The 17453-nt window shown below is 35.8% G+C and overlaps 1 protein-coding gene across 21 annotated transcripts in view; it reads right to left on the bottom strand.

Annotated features, from left to right (window-relative positions):
* Window positions 1–17453, bottom strand: part of ppfibp2b (PPFIA binding protein 2b) — a 60843-nt gene that overhangs the window by 26293 nt on the left and 17097 nt on the right. For 15 of the 21 annotated variants that reach the window (XR_013196635.1, XM_077210578.1, XM_077210574.1 and 12 more), the window contains 3 exons: window positions 3987–4073; window positions 2802–2915; window positions 730–867 (listed from right to left, as the gene is read on the bottom strand). Coding sequence is in view for 18 of the 21 variants with exons in the window: in XM_077210578.1 (XP_077066693.1) it covers window positions 730–867; window positions 2802–2915; window positions 3987–4073 (339 nt within the window). In the remaining 3 variants the exon portion in view is untranslated. Of the gene's footprint in view, window positions 1–729; window positions 868–2801; window positions 2916–3986; window positions 4074–13107; window positions 13596–17453 lie in introns of those variants that run through there. The other 6 variants (XM_077210582.1, XM_077210579.1, XM_077210581.1 and 3 more) reach the window with 3 other exon arrangements.

Below are 17453 nucleotides of genomic sequence, written 5' to 3'. Positions count from 1 at the left end.
TAAATTTTGACTCACAAATGAATATACATGTGTGTGTATATATATACACAATATATATATATATATATATATATATATATATATATATATATATATATATATATATATATATATATATATATATATATACACAATATATATATATATATATATAAAATATACACCACACAACTTATAATAACAATATTCAGTTTTTAACGTTCATACTTAATAAACATGAAATAAAACAAAATATAATTATTATATAAAAACTTAAAAATGCCTTGCCAACTAACTGAAAACAGTTTAAGTTGAAATACAAAACTTTCTCAAACTAAAACCTAAAATCTAAGCTAAAAAAACTAATACAAATTAAAAATGCATTTAATAACATTAAAAAGTCCAAAACAATACATTAAAATAAATGTAAAAAACTTAAAAATAAACTAAGAAATATAAAAATTAATGCTAAATCAAAATATTAATAAATACTATAATAATAATAATATATATTATACTGACAGTACATTCTTTTTTGCTTTAATAATAAAATTGGTATCGAGAATTGTGAAATTACTGCATACTATATATTGTGACATCCTTACAAGACAGACCATAAAAATAGAGGAAGCAAACAGCTATAGGATTAAACCGTAGTTTAAAGAACAACGTTAATATGATATTATTAAAGTACCATCGTATAATGGATGAACCCGTTGCCCTGTATGAGCAGACAGTCTGATACAGTACCTCGGCTTTATGATGTTTGTTCTCTTCATCTATGTGGTTGTGTTCCTCCTCCATGCCGACAAGCTTGAGTTTCAGATAGGAAACTTCATCCACCAGTTCCAGTTTCTGTGTCTCCAGTGAGGTTCGGCTGAAGAGCTCCTACAGCACATGCACACACGTTAGCGAACACATGGTGACACACAAACACACCCACACAGTTGTACTGTATACAGTAACAATCCCACGGCACAGTCGGCTCCTCGCTGCTCCACTGGCCAAGTTCTTTCACAGTAACGCTTGGGCCAAAGCTAAGCACCGCTAAATATACTCAAGCAATGAATGCTATTTTTACTTCCTCACCCTCTCTGGAGCATGTATGTGAGAAAGTCAGGAGGGCCAAAAGAGGGAAACTTCGTTTCTCAGCATTCCTGATACTATGGGCTAAATTCAGCAGGGCTCTGAGAACTTTTGCTAACCAGTCAAAACATAATAGCCCTCATAAAAAATTATTGTAAAATAATTTTTACCTCAATAAATCTCAATATCACACACATATATATATATACACATACAATATTATAATGGTATCATGTAAAAATGGTCCACCTCTTGCATGTTTGTTTATTAATAAAAAATAAATAAATAAATAAATAAATAAATATAAAAAAAATATATATATATATATATATATTACATCCCCAAAAAGATATTCAAGTCAGCAGATTTTGTCTGGTCTCAGTTATGCCTCATACTTTAACCAGAATTACCCTTAAACGCTCTAGCTTAAATTTTTTTTTAAAAAACGCACTATCACTATCACTTCCTCTTTCACAGTACAACTTCTCCTTTCTAGTTTCTGAAGCAGAATACAACATTTCATGTCATAACACTCTATCATGCAATAGACCTTAGTCAGGGTAGTGCCATCTTTACTTTTTGACAGAAATAACAACAAGGTTGCGAGGGTTTAGAATACAGTGCATTTATTGGATTGTACTGTTGTTTGAAACATACTCATTGTTTAGCTGGCGAAACGCCGGGAAAAAAAAACTTTCAGCAGACAAAAACTCAAAAAAACAGTTTTTAAAAGTTTTAAAAAAATTGTGTGATCTAGGACCTTTAGATCACATGCTATTTTTCCATTATTCAACCCTTTTGACTCCAAGGCCCCTCACTGTCCACAACAACATACAATAAGGCCTTTGTCTCGACTTTTCCAGTTGTTTTTGATTTACTGGATAAGGATTTAAAAATATATTTTTTTCACTCACAATTTCTAAAATCCATATTCATAATGTTCAAAAAGGTCCATGGAGTTATAAGATTTTATTAAATGACTTTTTCACACCTTAAAAAAAATCCCTATCTCTCTCTATCACTCTATATAGTCTCCTATTATCTACTATAAATCATTATTTAAAATATACTTCGAGTAATGTTAAAGAAAGCGGTGCTGTGCTAAGCTGTGAGTTTACTTGCACTATCAAGCAAGAAAAACATGAGGGCTGTCTTTATCTCTCCATCTCTGACATTCCATCTTGATATTATTGTTAGCAAAGCATTCCTGTTATGGAATCCTTAACACGATCCCAGGGAAAGAGGGCAATTATCAATAATATAACATTAAACTGGTTGTCATTAAAAAAATCTATGTTCAGATACAATAAAAAAAAAAATTAAAAAAAAAACTTTATGCATTAAAACAATAGCTATGAAAAATTATATTAAAAATATATTACTATTATTTACATTATAATGTAAGTTATTTATAATAATTTAAAATATTTAATAAATTAATAAATAATTTAATGGCAGAATTCCAAGTAAAAAGTGTCTGAAGTGCGAAGAAACTTCACACATTAATCATTTAACCTTTTGTAAACATTGTAACAATTAATTAAATCAGTTCTGTCCGACTTTAAAAAAAGAAAAGAAAAGAAAAATCCTGCAAAACCACACTCAACACTCCAAAGCAGTCAAGCAAAACCAGCAGGTAGAAGATTCAATCATTTTAAACTTCCCTTCCTTATTCCTCTAATTTCTGCTTAAAACTGAACGTAAAGCCTGATAAATGACAGAATATGTGGTCTTACCTGCTGGAGCATTTCCTCAGTGGAAATGAGTTTGTGGTGGTGTTCTTCCAGGGAACTTTCCAGGTCTCTGATCTTTTCTCCTTGAGCTTCAACCTGGTCAGTGAGGACACTCACCTAAAACCAACAGACAGTAGACACCGTTCACTCAGGCTAACCTTGAAATCTGGCCAGTGTTTCTCTGACGGTCCCTCCTACAGGTATGCTAATGGTGATTGCAACACACATGCAACTCCAAAGTCTAAACAGCAGAGGAATGTAATCCTTCAAATGTGTACATCTAGGTTAAAAACGACCATTGCTTAGCCTTGACACACAGCCATGCTAACATGTGAGCCTGCTTGAGTTTCTATTGTTTTGAAAGTGTCCTTTTGTTCAACACCAACTGAAGGACTGCCAACCAGCCGGACAGGTAAAAGGAGAAGAACAACACCTTGAGGGCATTAGGAGCCAATCATGTTCATCAGTGTTTTAGAGATCAAGACAATCCACCAATCCGAGAGCAAAAAGGGCGGGCATATGGAGATTGACAACTTTTTGACACTTGTTGCAGAGTTAGACAACCTAACTTCTTAAAGGTGAAGTGTGCCATTTTGTAATGGTAAAATATATTATTCTACCCTTGTTGAATGTGCAGAGACAACTGCAAGTTATTTATAGGTTGATTTGTGGCTCTGTGGTGGTTACAAAACATTGCAATGTTTGTTTGACAAGCAACTTGGAATGGATGATCAAATTGTTCTGAGGAGAGGTTTGCTAGTATTTTCTAAGCAATTGGACTTTTTCTGTTTTTGAATAGTCTGTTAACTGAACACAAGCTTGCTAGTTTAGTGTAAACATTACCATAAAGAACAGTATTGAGCTGATAATGGCTAAACTCACTCTGTGGTGGCTACCATCGTGACTTAGTAGCATGTTGAGTAACACCAACCCTCTAACCTTTCACCAGATTGTTTCATAGCTATGTGATCAATGACCAACCCAGTGTGTATTAGACAGGGAGTTGTGTCACCCTGGGCTGGAGCGCGGCAGTGTCACATGTCTATTCGTTCACAGAGACACTACAGTCCCCTGGTTTGACCCTGTGAGGTTTTACAAGCATGTTGGCTAGTTGTTTTCTCATTGTGTTGACATATTGACTATTATGCTGAGCTGAAATGCCTTGGAGGCCTTAGTGAAATATCTCACCTGGAGAACCAGAGACTCTTTGTCCCCTTCTAATCTCGCCAGCCGTTCTTGATAGGTCTCATTGTTGCTTGAGGACTGGAGGTTAACCTGTGGAGACACACACATGCATATGTATTTTTATCGCTTTAAGTGGCTGTTTTCCTCATGAGGGCCTCCCAAATGTCCCCTTAATGTAGGTTGTTTCAAGTTGTACTTGCTTTGTGGGGACATTCAGCTCAAATAGCAAAACTTGAACCACACTCACGCACACACAGAAACTGAAAGTCAACAGAGAGGTGTGCAAGAGGCGGAGCTAACCTGCTTATCCAGTTTTTTGAGAATAAATGTCTCACCGCCAATGACAGAATAAACTTCTTCAACAAAGAGTAGCATACAAGTGAGCCACATACATTTGAGAGTTGTAAAGGTGTTATATAACATGTTGGCGCCAAAAATGAACTGACAGGTTTGACGCCCCTTCAATGCAAACACAATAAAGGAGCTCATTGCAAATTAATGAGGACATTTGCATAAAGTTTAAGGGTCACAATTAAAATGTTGATGTACCCCAGGGTTGTTATGGATGGATGGATGATACCAATTTAGCATAACAAATTCTCATAAGCTGAAAATAAAAATATTAAATAAATCTTCTGTCCAGTCTTCGGACTATATCAGCAGAAAACATGCCAGTAAATAAATAAACAGCATGCAAGATAGGACACTGTCACTTGTCAGCGCTAAGCTAGCACTTGCCACACAGATAATCTCTCTTTTTTAAAAGCTTCTGCTGTGTCCAGGGCTGTCAATTCCTTCTGAGCGCCACAATAAAGCTGTCTACTCAGGGTTTACAGGGCCGGCTACCTGGCGGAGTAACAGGGTTAAGCCTGTCTAAAGGCAGTGCTCAGTCTTCACACGAGGCTTTCACTGCACATTAATTGCAGTTCACAGCAAATTTAAACCGAATGTTCATTTATTTATTTATTGGGAAACAGGTAGAAAGAAGATAAGAGTTTTATGTGATATCATTTTATATTTATGTTTATACAATGGTTCTTTCTGGTTCTCGAATCTGATTTGCTGAGAGCCTTTTCCAGCTGTGCGATATTTGCGCAGTAACAGCACTCTGTTTCACCGTTTGTATCATTCCGCTTACAGCGACTGTTATGGCGGTCGAGCAAATCCACCATATTTTTAATAAATACAACTGTATTTCTGTCACGAAATGTAGTTTCAAGAGTTTTTAGGCAAGAATGTAGTTATTTAGACATCAAATATGTGACTAATATATAATCTTAGTGCCTATTTTACGATATGTTGAGACGCTTTCACAAAAGCTCCAGGCCGCCAGCGGCCGTTCAGCGCTAATGTAACGTTACCCGCAGAGGACAGTGTCATCTCGGCCAGTCCTTCGGGAGTTTGCCAGTGGACAGTCCACTTATGTAGACAGTGGTTAAACATGAGATAGCCTATACTTCATTTGGGGTATATCAAATGGGCGATCTTTGGTCTTATTAATCAGTGAAGTTACTTGTTCCAGAGCAAATCGATTTTGGTTAAGGGAAAATTAAGTTTCATAACTATATTTAGGCTATATTTCACTTGAATCCTGTAGTTTGAGGTTGTTAGGATTAGAAATGCAAAAGATATTGTTAAATATATCGGTAAAAGAAGCACTTAGAAGCTTGTGGTTTAAAAATAAACATTCTGACATAAACACTTTGTCAGCTAAACAATAAGTCAGCTACACTGTTTACTTCTGAATATTATATTTTATTCACGGCCATCATTTGTAGTAGCCTATTCACAAACTGTTTGCTGAAGCGTAGCGTTTTTTCGGAGTTCACTGTGTAGCCTGCTCCCTGAATCGTCGCGCTTATTCATTTATGGATGTTAACTGAATCTGTAAGTCAGCTACGCAGTTTACTTCTGAATATTATATTTTATTCTGGTGCGCTTAACGGTATCGCTACTGTTTAATAGTAGCCTATGCTATTCACCAACTAAACATATCATATTCAATGCGTTCACAGTCTCTTCCACGGCCATCTTTTGTAGTAGCCTATTCACAAACTGTTTGCTCAAGCGTAGCGTTTTCTCAAAGTTCACTGTGAAGCCTGCTCCCTGAATCGTGTAGTTCAATTTTCCATATTTATTGTATGTCATTATGTCAGTATCAGTATTTGCTTTCTATCATGCACAAAGAAAAATGTCTCTGAACTCAAACACACCAAACCAACAATTACTAAAAACACATACAAAAACTGATTTTGCAAATACAACTTTGCACTAGTAATACCATAATACTGTACTCTACAAAAAGCATCAATGAAGCAACTCAGCGTTCCTTCGTTACTAATTCTAAAGTGACGTTTTAGAATTAGTAACGATGGCTTGTGCTCAACTGTCAAACTGTCAACTTGAGATTTGAATCCGCGGCGCAAGGAAGTAGTTCTGCACAAAAGACGGGTTTTAAAGACACTCCGTTGTTGTTTCTTATTTATTTACTCACATGTGCCGTCGAACTGTTGTTTAAACGCAATATCACACTCGTAGCCGTGCGATATGGCTGTATATTACGCTGTGATTACCTACAGCCGAATATTGTGATATCGCACTGCTACGAGACCAGTGTGATATTGCTCATGAAGAGCTCAAAAGTAACTTTAACAGTATAATTATTATTTATGCAATGATTTAAACCATAGAATCGTTCATACTTGAAGCATAAGGTAATGCATAAGGTATAAGTATAAGCATAAGGTACCTTATGAAACATAAGGTAACAAAAAATTTTCAGACTATAAATCAGGCTAAGATGATCTGGGACCCATGCTGTAAACCTAAAGGGCTACTTGGTGGACACCTAAATATCGGAAGCATGATCCCTAAACGTGAACAGTTAGAGCATTTATTAATTCAATCAAATATTTCCATTCTAGGATTAACAGAAACGTGGTTAACTTCTTCATCACCAGAGGCAGCAATAACAATACCTGGCTACAATGTTTTTAGAAAGGATAGGGACCAGGGGAAGGGGGGGGGGGGGGTATATTATATGTTAAAGACACCCTTAAATGTAGTAGGATTGAATGGTCTGATGACACCAACCTTGAGTGTGTGGGAGTAGACATTATACTTTCTACAGAAATGACATTCACAGTCATATGTATGTATCGTAAACCATCAGCTAAAATATATTTTTAAAAAAAGAAAGAAAGAAAAAACCTTAAACAGATAACTGATCATTTTTAATTTAGAACAATTAATTAAAACGCCAACCCGAGTAACTAAAACAAGAATAGACCTAATTTTTACAAACAGACCTGAAAGAATTACAAAAACCTACAACCTTTTAACTGGTCTGTCTGATCATAATGGAATATTTTTTTCACGAAAATTAATCAAAGCACGATCTCGATCTCGTACTGCAATATTTTAAATAATTATTTGTATGATGACATAATCCCCAAAAGTCAACATTCAAATCTGGAAATAGCCCTAAATGAGCAGGATTGGGCTGCTTTTGTCTCATGTGAAGATGTTATAGATAATAGTGTTACTTTCCACAGTAAGGTTAAAATGGTTATGGCATTATTTATTAGAAAGGTGAGGCACAGAAGAACAAATGACAATGATATACCATGGCTTCATAAGGATTGCAGGCTGCAAATGAAGATAAGAGGTCAATTACTTAAAAGGGCGATTAAAACTGGCCTTACCTCAGATAGACAACTATTTACATCAGCTAGAAATAAAGTTATACAGATAATGCGGAAGGCCAAAACACATTTTTTTATGACTATTATTGATAGTGCAAAAGGGAATGGGAAAAAAATCTGGCAAAGCATTAACAAACTAACTGGTAAACAGAATAAACAAGATAAACTAACTGAGCTTAAGATTAATTATGTATTGGTAAAAGATCCACTCATCCTAGCATCTGAGTTAAACTTGTTTTTTAAAAACTCTGGTCAAGAAATATCTCAATTATTTATCCCATCTGAAAGTGTTTCTTCTCCTATTAATTACACACAGCCTATATTTATGATAGAAGAAATTACTGAACCAGATGTGCCTTCCATCAATGATGAATTAAATAGTTCCAAAGCTAAGGATGAGTTTGGATTGGACACAAATTTCATTAAATTGCACAAAGAGTCTTTAGTATGCCCTATTACACATATGATTAATCTATCTATTAAACACTCTGTTGTTCCACCAGATTGGAAGATGGCCACAATTACACCAATTTTTTAATCAGGGAGCAGATTAGACATCAATAATTATAGACCAATCAGTATTTTGCCTGTTATATCTAAAATTATTGAAAAATGGATAGTAAAACAACTAGTAAAGCATTTAAATATATGTGGCTCTCCTCTGCATCCCATGCAATTTGGCTTTCGTGCCCATCATTCTACTGAAACAGCTGTTAATGTATTTATTGAAAAGGTCAAACATTCGTTAGACACTCATTCTGTTGTTGGTGCTGTTTTCCTGGATTTGAAAAGGGCATTTGATACCGTCAATCATCAAATGCTCTTGTCTAAATTGACAAACTTCAATTTCTCCAAACAAGCCATCAGCTGGATGAACTCCTACTTAACCAACAGAAAGCACTGTGTCTCTGTTAACAATATTAAATCTCCTCACCTTGAATGTTCAGTAGGTGTCCCTCAAGGCTCTGTACTTGCACCAATTTTATTTTCCTTATACATTAACGACTTGCCTACAGTATGCCAAAACATCAATATTTTAATTTATGCAGACGATGCAGTAATTTTTACACATGCCAAAACTGTTCAAGATGCCTCTCAGTCGCTTACATCTGCACTGACTCGTGTACAGGAGTGGCTCACAAAATCATGTCTACTATTGAATCCTAAAAAAAATGTTTGTATAATGTTTTCTAAGCGGCAGATTGAATTGACACGCTCAAATATATTTTTAAAACAAGAAGAAATACAGATTGTAAATGAATTTAAATACCTTGGCATTGTATTAGATCCTACACTGTCCTTTAAAAATCATGTCAAATGCCTTTCAAAAACTGTTAAATTTAATCTTGCTAACTTCAAATATATCAGACCATCACTTTCATGTAAAGCAGCCAGAATGCTTCTTCATTCTATGATTCTTTCTCACATTGAATACTGTTTTACAAACTGGTCACTCACAAATGCTACAACGCTTAAACCAATGGAGTCACTTTTTAAACGAACTTTAAAAATATTTGATAGAAAACCGCTTTCATATCATCACTGCTTAATATTACAGAAATATAATTTATTACGTTTTGAAAATTTTCTAAAGCTCAAATATGCCTGTGCTATATATAAGATCCTGCATGGACTTGCCACACCCCCACTAAGTGAATACATTATATTGAAAAAACCAGGAGAGGGAAGACCAGGGCTTCCATCAGGGGTGATTGTATGGTGCCTTACAGGCGTACAACATTTGGACAATATGTATTGTCAATTAAGGGCACAGAGATCTGGAACAAGTTACCGGCTGTTGTTAGAGAATGTCCGAGCTACCCCAGTTTTAAGAACCAACTTAAACAATGGCTCAAGACACATCAAAATTGTGCCCACTAACGATATTTATTGTGGATATGGATATGATCACTGTGGTATTGTTCAAGTATTTGTATGTATACCAAACCAGATCCAGCACTTTACTGTATTTATTAGTATTTTAGCATAATTACAATGTACTTAAAGTACATAGAATAGCACTTTATTGTATATGTGTATATGTAAGTGTAACCTGTATTAGATGCCCTGTCTGAAAACGGTGGTATCTCTTATAATATGTTGTTGAATATTGTGGTGTCCTTTAAATTGTGTAGCATCATATTTAATCTCAATGTTTAGCCTTGTTACTTGATATTGTGATGATGACCTGACGGGGGACTGCATATGTAAAGTAGCTTTGGGGCTAATTCTGGCATATTTACATTGCTGAAAAGCTAAGATGTTCATTAATATGCATTGTCTCTTTTAAATAAATAAATAAAATAAGCGAGTAAATATGAATATATTATTGTGATGATAAAGCTCCTTGAACGGTATTTCACTTCATAAAACAGTTATATTATAGACTTGACTTGCCTTTATTCCAACAAATCTTTCAATTCCTTTAACACCATTTTCTGATTTAAAAAAAGAAAAAAGATTGATGTGTTCAAGCTGGTCAAACGGTTTAACCTGTGTTCCGTTAACCAGCTTAAGCAGGTCCACACTAGCATAGCAAAGGTGGCATAAAGTACCAGCCCTAACCAGGTCAACATTAGCTATAATCCAGCTGGTACCTGGCTGACAACCTCCTAACCTAGTATACTTTGTCTTATCCCAGCTTAATATGCAGAAACTATAAGGGGAACTCTAAGGCATTCAAATGTTATTTTTTGTAAAAACTATAAACATGTGGCTTGAGTTTGTTTGTTCAATAGAGTGCAACAGTGTCCTTCCACTCTTTCATCGGCCTTGTTTTAGGAAGAATTTTTCCCGTTCATTTCTCCCATAGGGATAGTCTTCAAAATAGAGTTATAAGCCATGAACCAAACCAACCAGCTACAAGGTGATTCACAACACTACATACTTTGATTTAAAGCAAACAAAAGAATTTGAAAATCAGACAAAAAGTAAAAGGTACAAGACTGTATACTTAAAGGGGCATTCGGCAATTCTAGCTATTTCTTCGCGGATTTTCACTTTTGTTGTCGCATGTTTTGTCAACGAGCTCCCCCTACAGCTGTGAGGCGTATATTTCACAACAATTTCGTAAGAAAACTCACTTGCGGCACCCTCCTCTCGCTTTCTACCGCTGCTCATGTGCATTTGTTATTATCGGAGCCGGACAACTTTATCGTGTGGAGTATGTCTACCGAGGTGGGTAATACATCATACACATTGAGGGCGGCGTGTGTGTTTATGTCGAATTGCCGTAAAGCAGTTTGCGTTTCTCGCTTGTTCTCGCTTCTCACGAGAATTCCTATTTCCAACTTACCGGGACGTTAATCCTCATGTTGCAAGGTTAGTTTTCCGCCTAGGAACGTTGGGGGGAGCGGGGAAAGTCACCATTCTCACCAGAAAAGGTTATAAAACCATCCAAATGATTTCTAAACGGTTTTATTAAGTTGAAATAGTTGCCGAATGCCCCTTTAATGGCTTAATTGAAGGAAAGAACTACAATCCCGTGAAGAATTACAAATTATATAATCGAATGAAAAAACAATGGATAAATATAAAAAAATTAATTTAAAAATTTTGATTATGTATATATTTAGTTGTTTGAGAGTGTCTCAATTACAATTACGTAATTCGCAGTGCTTCATGGGGGCGGGCACTAGAGTTCTTTTGGTGTAATTTGTCTATCGCGATTTTCTGATTGGTGGAGATTCTCTGCAGAATCATGGATAATGTTGTTTTTCACCAAGAATGTCACTGTTAAAAAATTATTTTAAAAAGTTGAAATAATGTAGGCTGATGGTTTCAACTAAAGTATACCATCAATTAACAATCTCGTTGGTCATAGGTCTGTCTTTAACTGTCTATAATTTATCATTAAATATTAATTACCCAATGGAGAAAATGAATGGGATTTTACTTCCATAACCCGACTATTGCCATTCAGTGGCACTAGTCCTTCATAAATCACACTTTAGGTTTTAACTTGGAAACCATAACCATAAACATTAAAAAGAAACAGGAATTTACATTTAACTGAAAAACCCAAACTCAGAGAAAGCAACTTTGCCCAATTTTTTAAGAAGTTCACAACACGCACAATCAACAGTAAATATAACCTTTAGAGTTCACACACAGAGATTCATGATGCTCTCTAGAGCACCGTTTAAATTTATTACCTCACCAGAGAGATGTTTATAAGCAAGACAACCCACAAGCCCCGGAATTTCCCCCTTTTCATGTCCCACTGCCTGTTAACAGAAATGTTAAGGCCTGAAATGTCTTCAGAAGAGCTCAAAAAGAAATTACAGTGTTCATTATTACTCCACTGTCCAAGAATGTATGACAATATTGAGAGTTTTATGATACAACCCCTCCCTGTAATAGTGTAATGCACTCCATTCCTCTTCAAAACTGGCATTTTTTACAGTTTTTTTCTAGTGGGGGATAATTACTGCAATTTCTTACTTTGAACTGTAATGGTTGGTTAAGTTTTACATTGTGTCCTTTCCTGCAATGTTACACATACCTGGCTTACCGCAATACCTTGTAAACCACATCAACCATGGCAAGCAAGCGTTTCAAGGCCTTTTGCACTTTAAGAACAGGTGTGCATGCTGGTGTTCATACCCCCACCTTTAATTTAAAATTTACTGCATGATTTACGACCACTAAGAATCAAGTGTTGTGTTAGTGAATGCATATTTGTTTGTGTTCAAGGGCTCTGAGCTCAGAATCATTGAAGCTGGACAGGATAAAAAGCGCTTTTGTACTATTGCAAATCACAAGCTCCCGGCACACATCCACACCAGCACAAAGCAGCCTGACGTTTTGAACAACAACAAACAGCTCTACACAAATCCAACCACTCTATATCAGTCTGCTCATCCAAGACAAAGTGCAAGTGCAACAGAAACCGGCGCAACTTTCACGTCTCTCTTATATGGTTTGTATTTCATACAAATGCAACTTCTGCCAGGGATAAAATGGAGTGAGTAATAATAGTTAACTAAAATTAAAATAAACGTTAAACTGAAATAAAATCAAATATTTTTACAAATTAAATATATTTTATTTAATCTAGTTCCCAAAGCAAAATTTTTAATATAAAAATGAATAAATATTAATAAAAACTAGTATCTCAATGGTACTAAAATAACATTGTCCATCTTGTATCACACTTAGCGATTGTTGTGAAAATCACCTTCAAAATCACTAATATCACCGTAGTATTGTCGTTATGTTTGTCTTGTTGATTGTTTTGTCCATTTTAATATTTGAAACTCAAATCAATATTTCATAATATATATATCGCAATAATGACCTCTTCACTGTGCATGATCCCTTTCATATTATATCCTGCTCAAATAAAAAAAAGAAAAGCTGAATGGAAATATCCATAAAAGTGGATAACTTACAGTAGAAAAGCAGACATTTCAACTTACCTTTTTAAGCCAAGTGAAATGCTTATAAAAGTCAATTTTCTCTTCCATGCTGAAGGCCCATCTCGACCCGTTATAGTAAGGGAGCGACTGCAGCGGCAGGCTAAGATCTGAGCTTTGGGTTTCAGTGAATCTGTGCGCCTGTTTTACAGTCGCCTCCTCCTCCTTATATTGGCTGCTGAAGACAGGAGTTCCTAACATGCTGAAGCAACTGCACAAACCTCATTTCTAATGCCAGACGTTTGCCCGAGACCCCCTGCGTCTGATGTCCAGCCAGACACTTAGAAGTTCAGTGTGTATGTGTGTGTGTGTGTGTGTGTCGGATGCAAAACATAAATCCACAACTTCCACTCCCTAATGTTACATACTACAACACACAAACTTTCTTGTTCACATGTGAAAGTCTATATATTTTTAATCTTTCCCTCCCTCTCTTTCAGCCTTTTTCTTTTCTCTGTGTGAGACAGTGGCTTTAATTAGCCTAGGTCCAATGTCTGAACCGAAACAAGCTAGTGTCTCTGTTTAAGCACAAGAAAGAGAGAGAGGGTGGGGGGGGCATTTAAAGGCACACTGCCTTCCAGTGATCTCCCATCTGTTTTTACTCAAGGCTACAACCCAAAGACCCTGTTTCCTGTGGAAGACATCCATCCATTTCTGTGTCTTTTTAACTTTACAAGCAACCCTGCTGTCCAGTTGTCTCCTTCATAGACAAACACAGCTGACGCAAACACTGTGAAGGGAATGACAAGCACAAACTAGCCTGTTTAGTACTAGATAACAACATAATAACCTTGTGATCTTGTCAGGCCTTTAGCTAAACATACCCCTATTTACATTGATTTAAACTATTATATAATTAACTTTCTTAAAGAGCTAAAAAAGAAAAAAGTATCATTTAAGGTGTAGTCACATGTCCAGTGCAAAAAAATGTCCATTGTCACCACTCACACAGAAGACAATTTTATAAATGTGCTGGTCGCTCTTTGGATACAATTACGATAAATGGAGACCAAAGTTTTAAAACTACAAAAAGCATTGTAAAAGTACTCAGTAAAAACTTGTTAGTTAACTAAGTTAAAAAAAATTGATTTAACATCACATCACAGGTTTAGGGAAATGGATCGACTGATGATTCATTAAAAAGATTCTTATAAACGTGCCAAGAAGAGCCAGGGAAGACTATTCTGTGATGGTAAAGAGTTACATTTTAGCCTGTTTGACACAAAGCCGAAAATATAGAGCACAAGTCATATAGAGCATTTTTCTGTTATCATATTTGTCTCGTTTTGGAACTTGACAGCCCCATTGAAAACAGCGGCTTGTGATATTCTTTAAACATTTAAACACAACTTTTTGTGTTCCACTGGTTCATACAGGTTTGGAACGACATAAGGGTGACTAATTGGTTAACTATCCAAGCAAGCCAAAACTATCATAAAGTCATAACTATCAAACAAGTACAAAATTATACAAAATGCTGAAAATATTTAGTATGGGCATTAAACCTAGTATTGCCTCGCTCAGAGCGTTTCCTGTTTGTGTCATGGGGTGTTGTGTAAGAGTGGGGATACGGTCACCACATGGGACTCTAGTCAAAAACATTAAATGAATACAGCTGGAGTCAACAAATGACACTTTGGCTATTTTGCGCAGAGAAAACACTGCTTTGCATTGTCTTTTTGGTGCTTTACGGTGAACTTTCTCCATTCTAAGACAAAAACAACTACATATTCTTGAGGGAAGGAGGCTGTGATTATGTCAGCTATCAAGCATTATTAGAGGTTCCACCCTGAGATCAAGCAGAGACGATTGGGTCTTTATTAGTGTATCAGGCAACTTATCCAGAGCTTTGCGAGTTCAGCTGCACCTGGCAAAGTCTCTGATCCTGACAGCTGCGGAGCTGGAGACACACCAGACACACGTGCGCATGCATACATAAACAAGAGTAGACATATTTTAATACTATCAAACAGACACGCTTTACCTACAGCGGCTCAGACAGGTCTCAGATCAGGTTATGAGAAGAACGACCTCTCTTATCTCTTTTCTGCAGCTGCCACAAACATTCCTCATGTGCATGTAAACACGGGCCAGATACGGCGTGTAAGAACAAAGCGTAATGCGGTCCCTCTGATGCGAACGTCTCACTATCAAGAGTCGATCGCATTTCCTGCACTGTTTTTTATCAGCTGTAATTAGGGAGCATGTGTACTTGATCCCACTTAGAGACACTTTTCAGAAGACTGTTGTGTTGTAGAAGGAGCCTATGGACTAAAGCCACAAGTACACTTTAGAGTTGACATTTACGCTAGGGTATGCATACTACTGTGTGCTTGATGTGAATTTCATCATCAGCACAGTCTCCACAAACTGAACGAACACCCAGACAGATTTTTCCAACTCGCTTATGCGCTTAGATTTTTTTTTAGCACTAATTAGTTTGGCCACAAAGTGGCAACAGTGGCGGATAAATGGAGAACAAGAAAAACAAACTAGATGGAAACGACCATCGAAACCCATGTTGACGAGTTTGTCTGAGGAGATCAAGAGATACTCATAACTCTAGTTTAAATTAGTACAAAGAATTTTTTTTTTATCACTAATGTTTTAACATTTGGAGAAAAATAGTGCAGACAGTGGACAAGCATGAATATTTCTAGTGTGTATATGTCAAGCACTTTTGTTCATACAAACTATGAGTATACTTTGACAGGCTATGCATTTGACTATACTTGAGCTATAAGAAACAGCATTTATGGCACAGTTCATGTCAGATTTGGTTGTTGATTAAAAATATGCTATGTTAGTGTGGCAAGCAGGTTTTAAGATTCCCCCGTTCAAGTAGGTAGACTTGGTCTTGGTTGCCCGAAATAGCTGCCCGGAGGCGTTCCAAATATGGTAAACAAGTGAACAGACTTTCCTTGAAAGGGACTTTGATGAAGCACAGTAACTTTCAAACCAATCAGATTTCTGTTGGTAAGCGTGGCGAATTTTCCATCGTGTGGATTCCTATTGAAATTACTGGATTTCGGCTTTGAAAATTTGACAAATGTGATCCCTGCAAAAACACGGCCCTTGACTGATCTTCGAGCTCCGCCAACAGGTTGCTTATGCACTTTACATAGAGATTTTCTATGTTAATTGACCAAGAAATCACCACAAGGTACTGATGAGAATCATGTGCCAGCATTTTCCATTGGGATACACAAATAACAGTATACTGAATCTTGTGACTGTTTTTGCCAATAACAAATACCAGCAAAACAAGAAAAACACTATTCTGAGAAAGCTGGTATGCAAGCATTGCCAGGTTACACATCAACAAACTAATCTAGTTGCATGAGCAGAGATGTCAGCTGAATACTTACCCTGAAGGAGATGAAGCCGAGTCAAAGGTGACTAAATAGACTAAAGAGTGAGTGAAGAGAAAGGAGAGAATGACTGTGTGGAGAGAGGAATATGAAGGGAAGAGAGGGAGAGAGGCAGGAAGCGCAGCCCTATCAATGTCTCAGAGGGGATCCGAACTCTTTTAAAAACATCTAAGCAACATTCACGCATACGCACGCAAGTGCTGGGCCAGAAACTGCCTCTGGGACACGTGAGAAAAGACCCTGTAATAGGCAGAAGTTTGTACTTAAAGGGATCGTTCCCTCAACAATGAAAATTATCATAATTATCATTATTTATGTACGTTGTTCCAACCCTGTAGGCTGTTATTTTTTTCATTGGAATACAGAAGGAAAGTTTTAAATATTCTTTCAGTTCTTTTTTCAATAAAATATTTTTATTTTTTATTATTATCAATAACATTTACAGGTATATACATAATTTAATTATTCATTATGGTCAAAAAGGGTTAATGTGAGGGGGGTGGGGGGGGGACTTGGAAATTTTACAGTTTTATGGAGCTCCTTGTTAATGCTTTGGAAAAGTAAAAGAAAAAAATAGTTTTCAGTAATTAAGTTGAATTAAAATATAAATATTAGATGGAAAACTTAATGTAAAAGGAAGCGAACATTATAAATGGTCCCTTGGCAACTAACAGATTTTTTTTTTTTTACTAAGACTGAAATAAAATAAATTAAAGCTATATAGAAATATTTAAAAAACACACAACAAATTACTAAAATTGAAACAAGAATTAAAATGAAAACCGAAAAGTAATAGAATATAAAAATATAATATAAAATATTTTGTTCTAATAAAATATTAATAAATAATACTGAAATAACGTTTATTTCAATAAAGTTTCATAAAACTTTGTGTCTATATATATATATATATGTATATGTAATTATTTTTTTAATTCTACTTATGTGTTTGACTGAAGAAATAAAGCCATACAGGTT

The sequence above is a fragment of the Siphateles boraxobius genome, unplaced genomic scaffold (assembly GCF_051911475.1).
Source record: "Siphateles boraxobius isolate OS27281-9 unplaced genomic scaffold, OSU_SipBor_1 65, whole genome shotgun sequence".
Lineage (NCBI taxonomy): Eukaryota > Metazoa > Chordata > Actinopteri > Cypriniformes > Leuciscidae > Siphateles > Siphateles boraxobius.
Note: the sequence above shows the minus strand (reverse complement) of the source record. Positions and strands in the feature narration are given on the sequence as shown.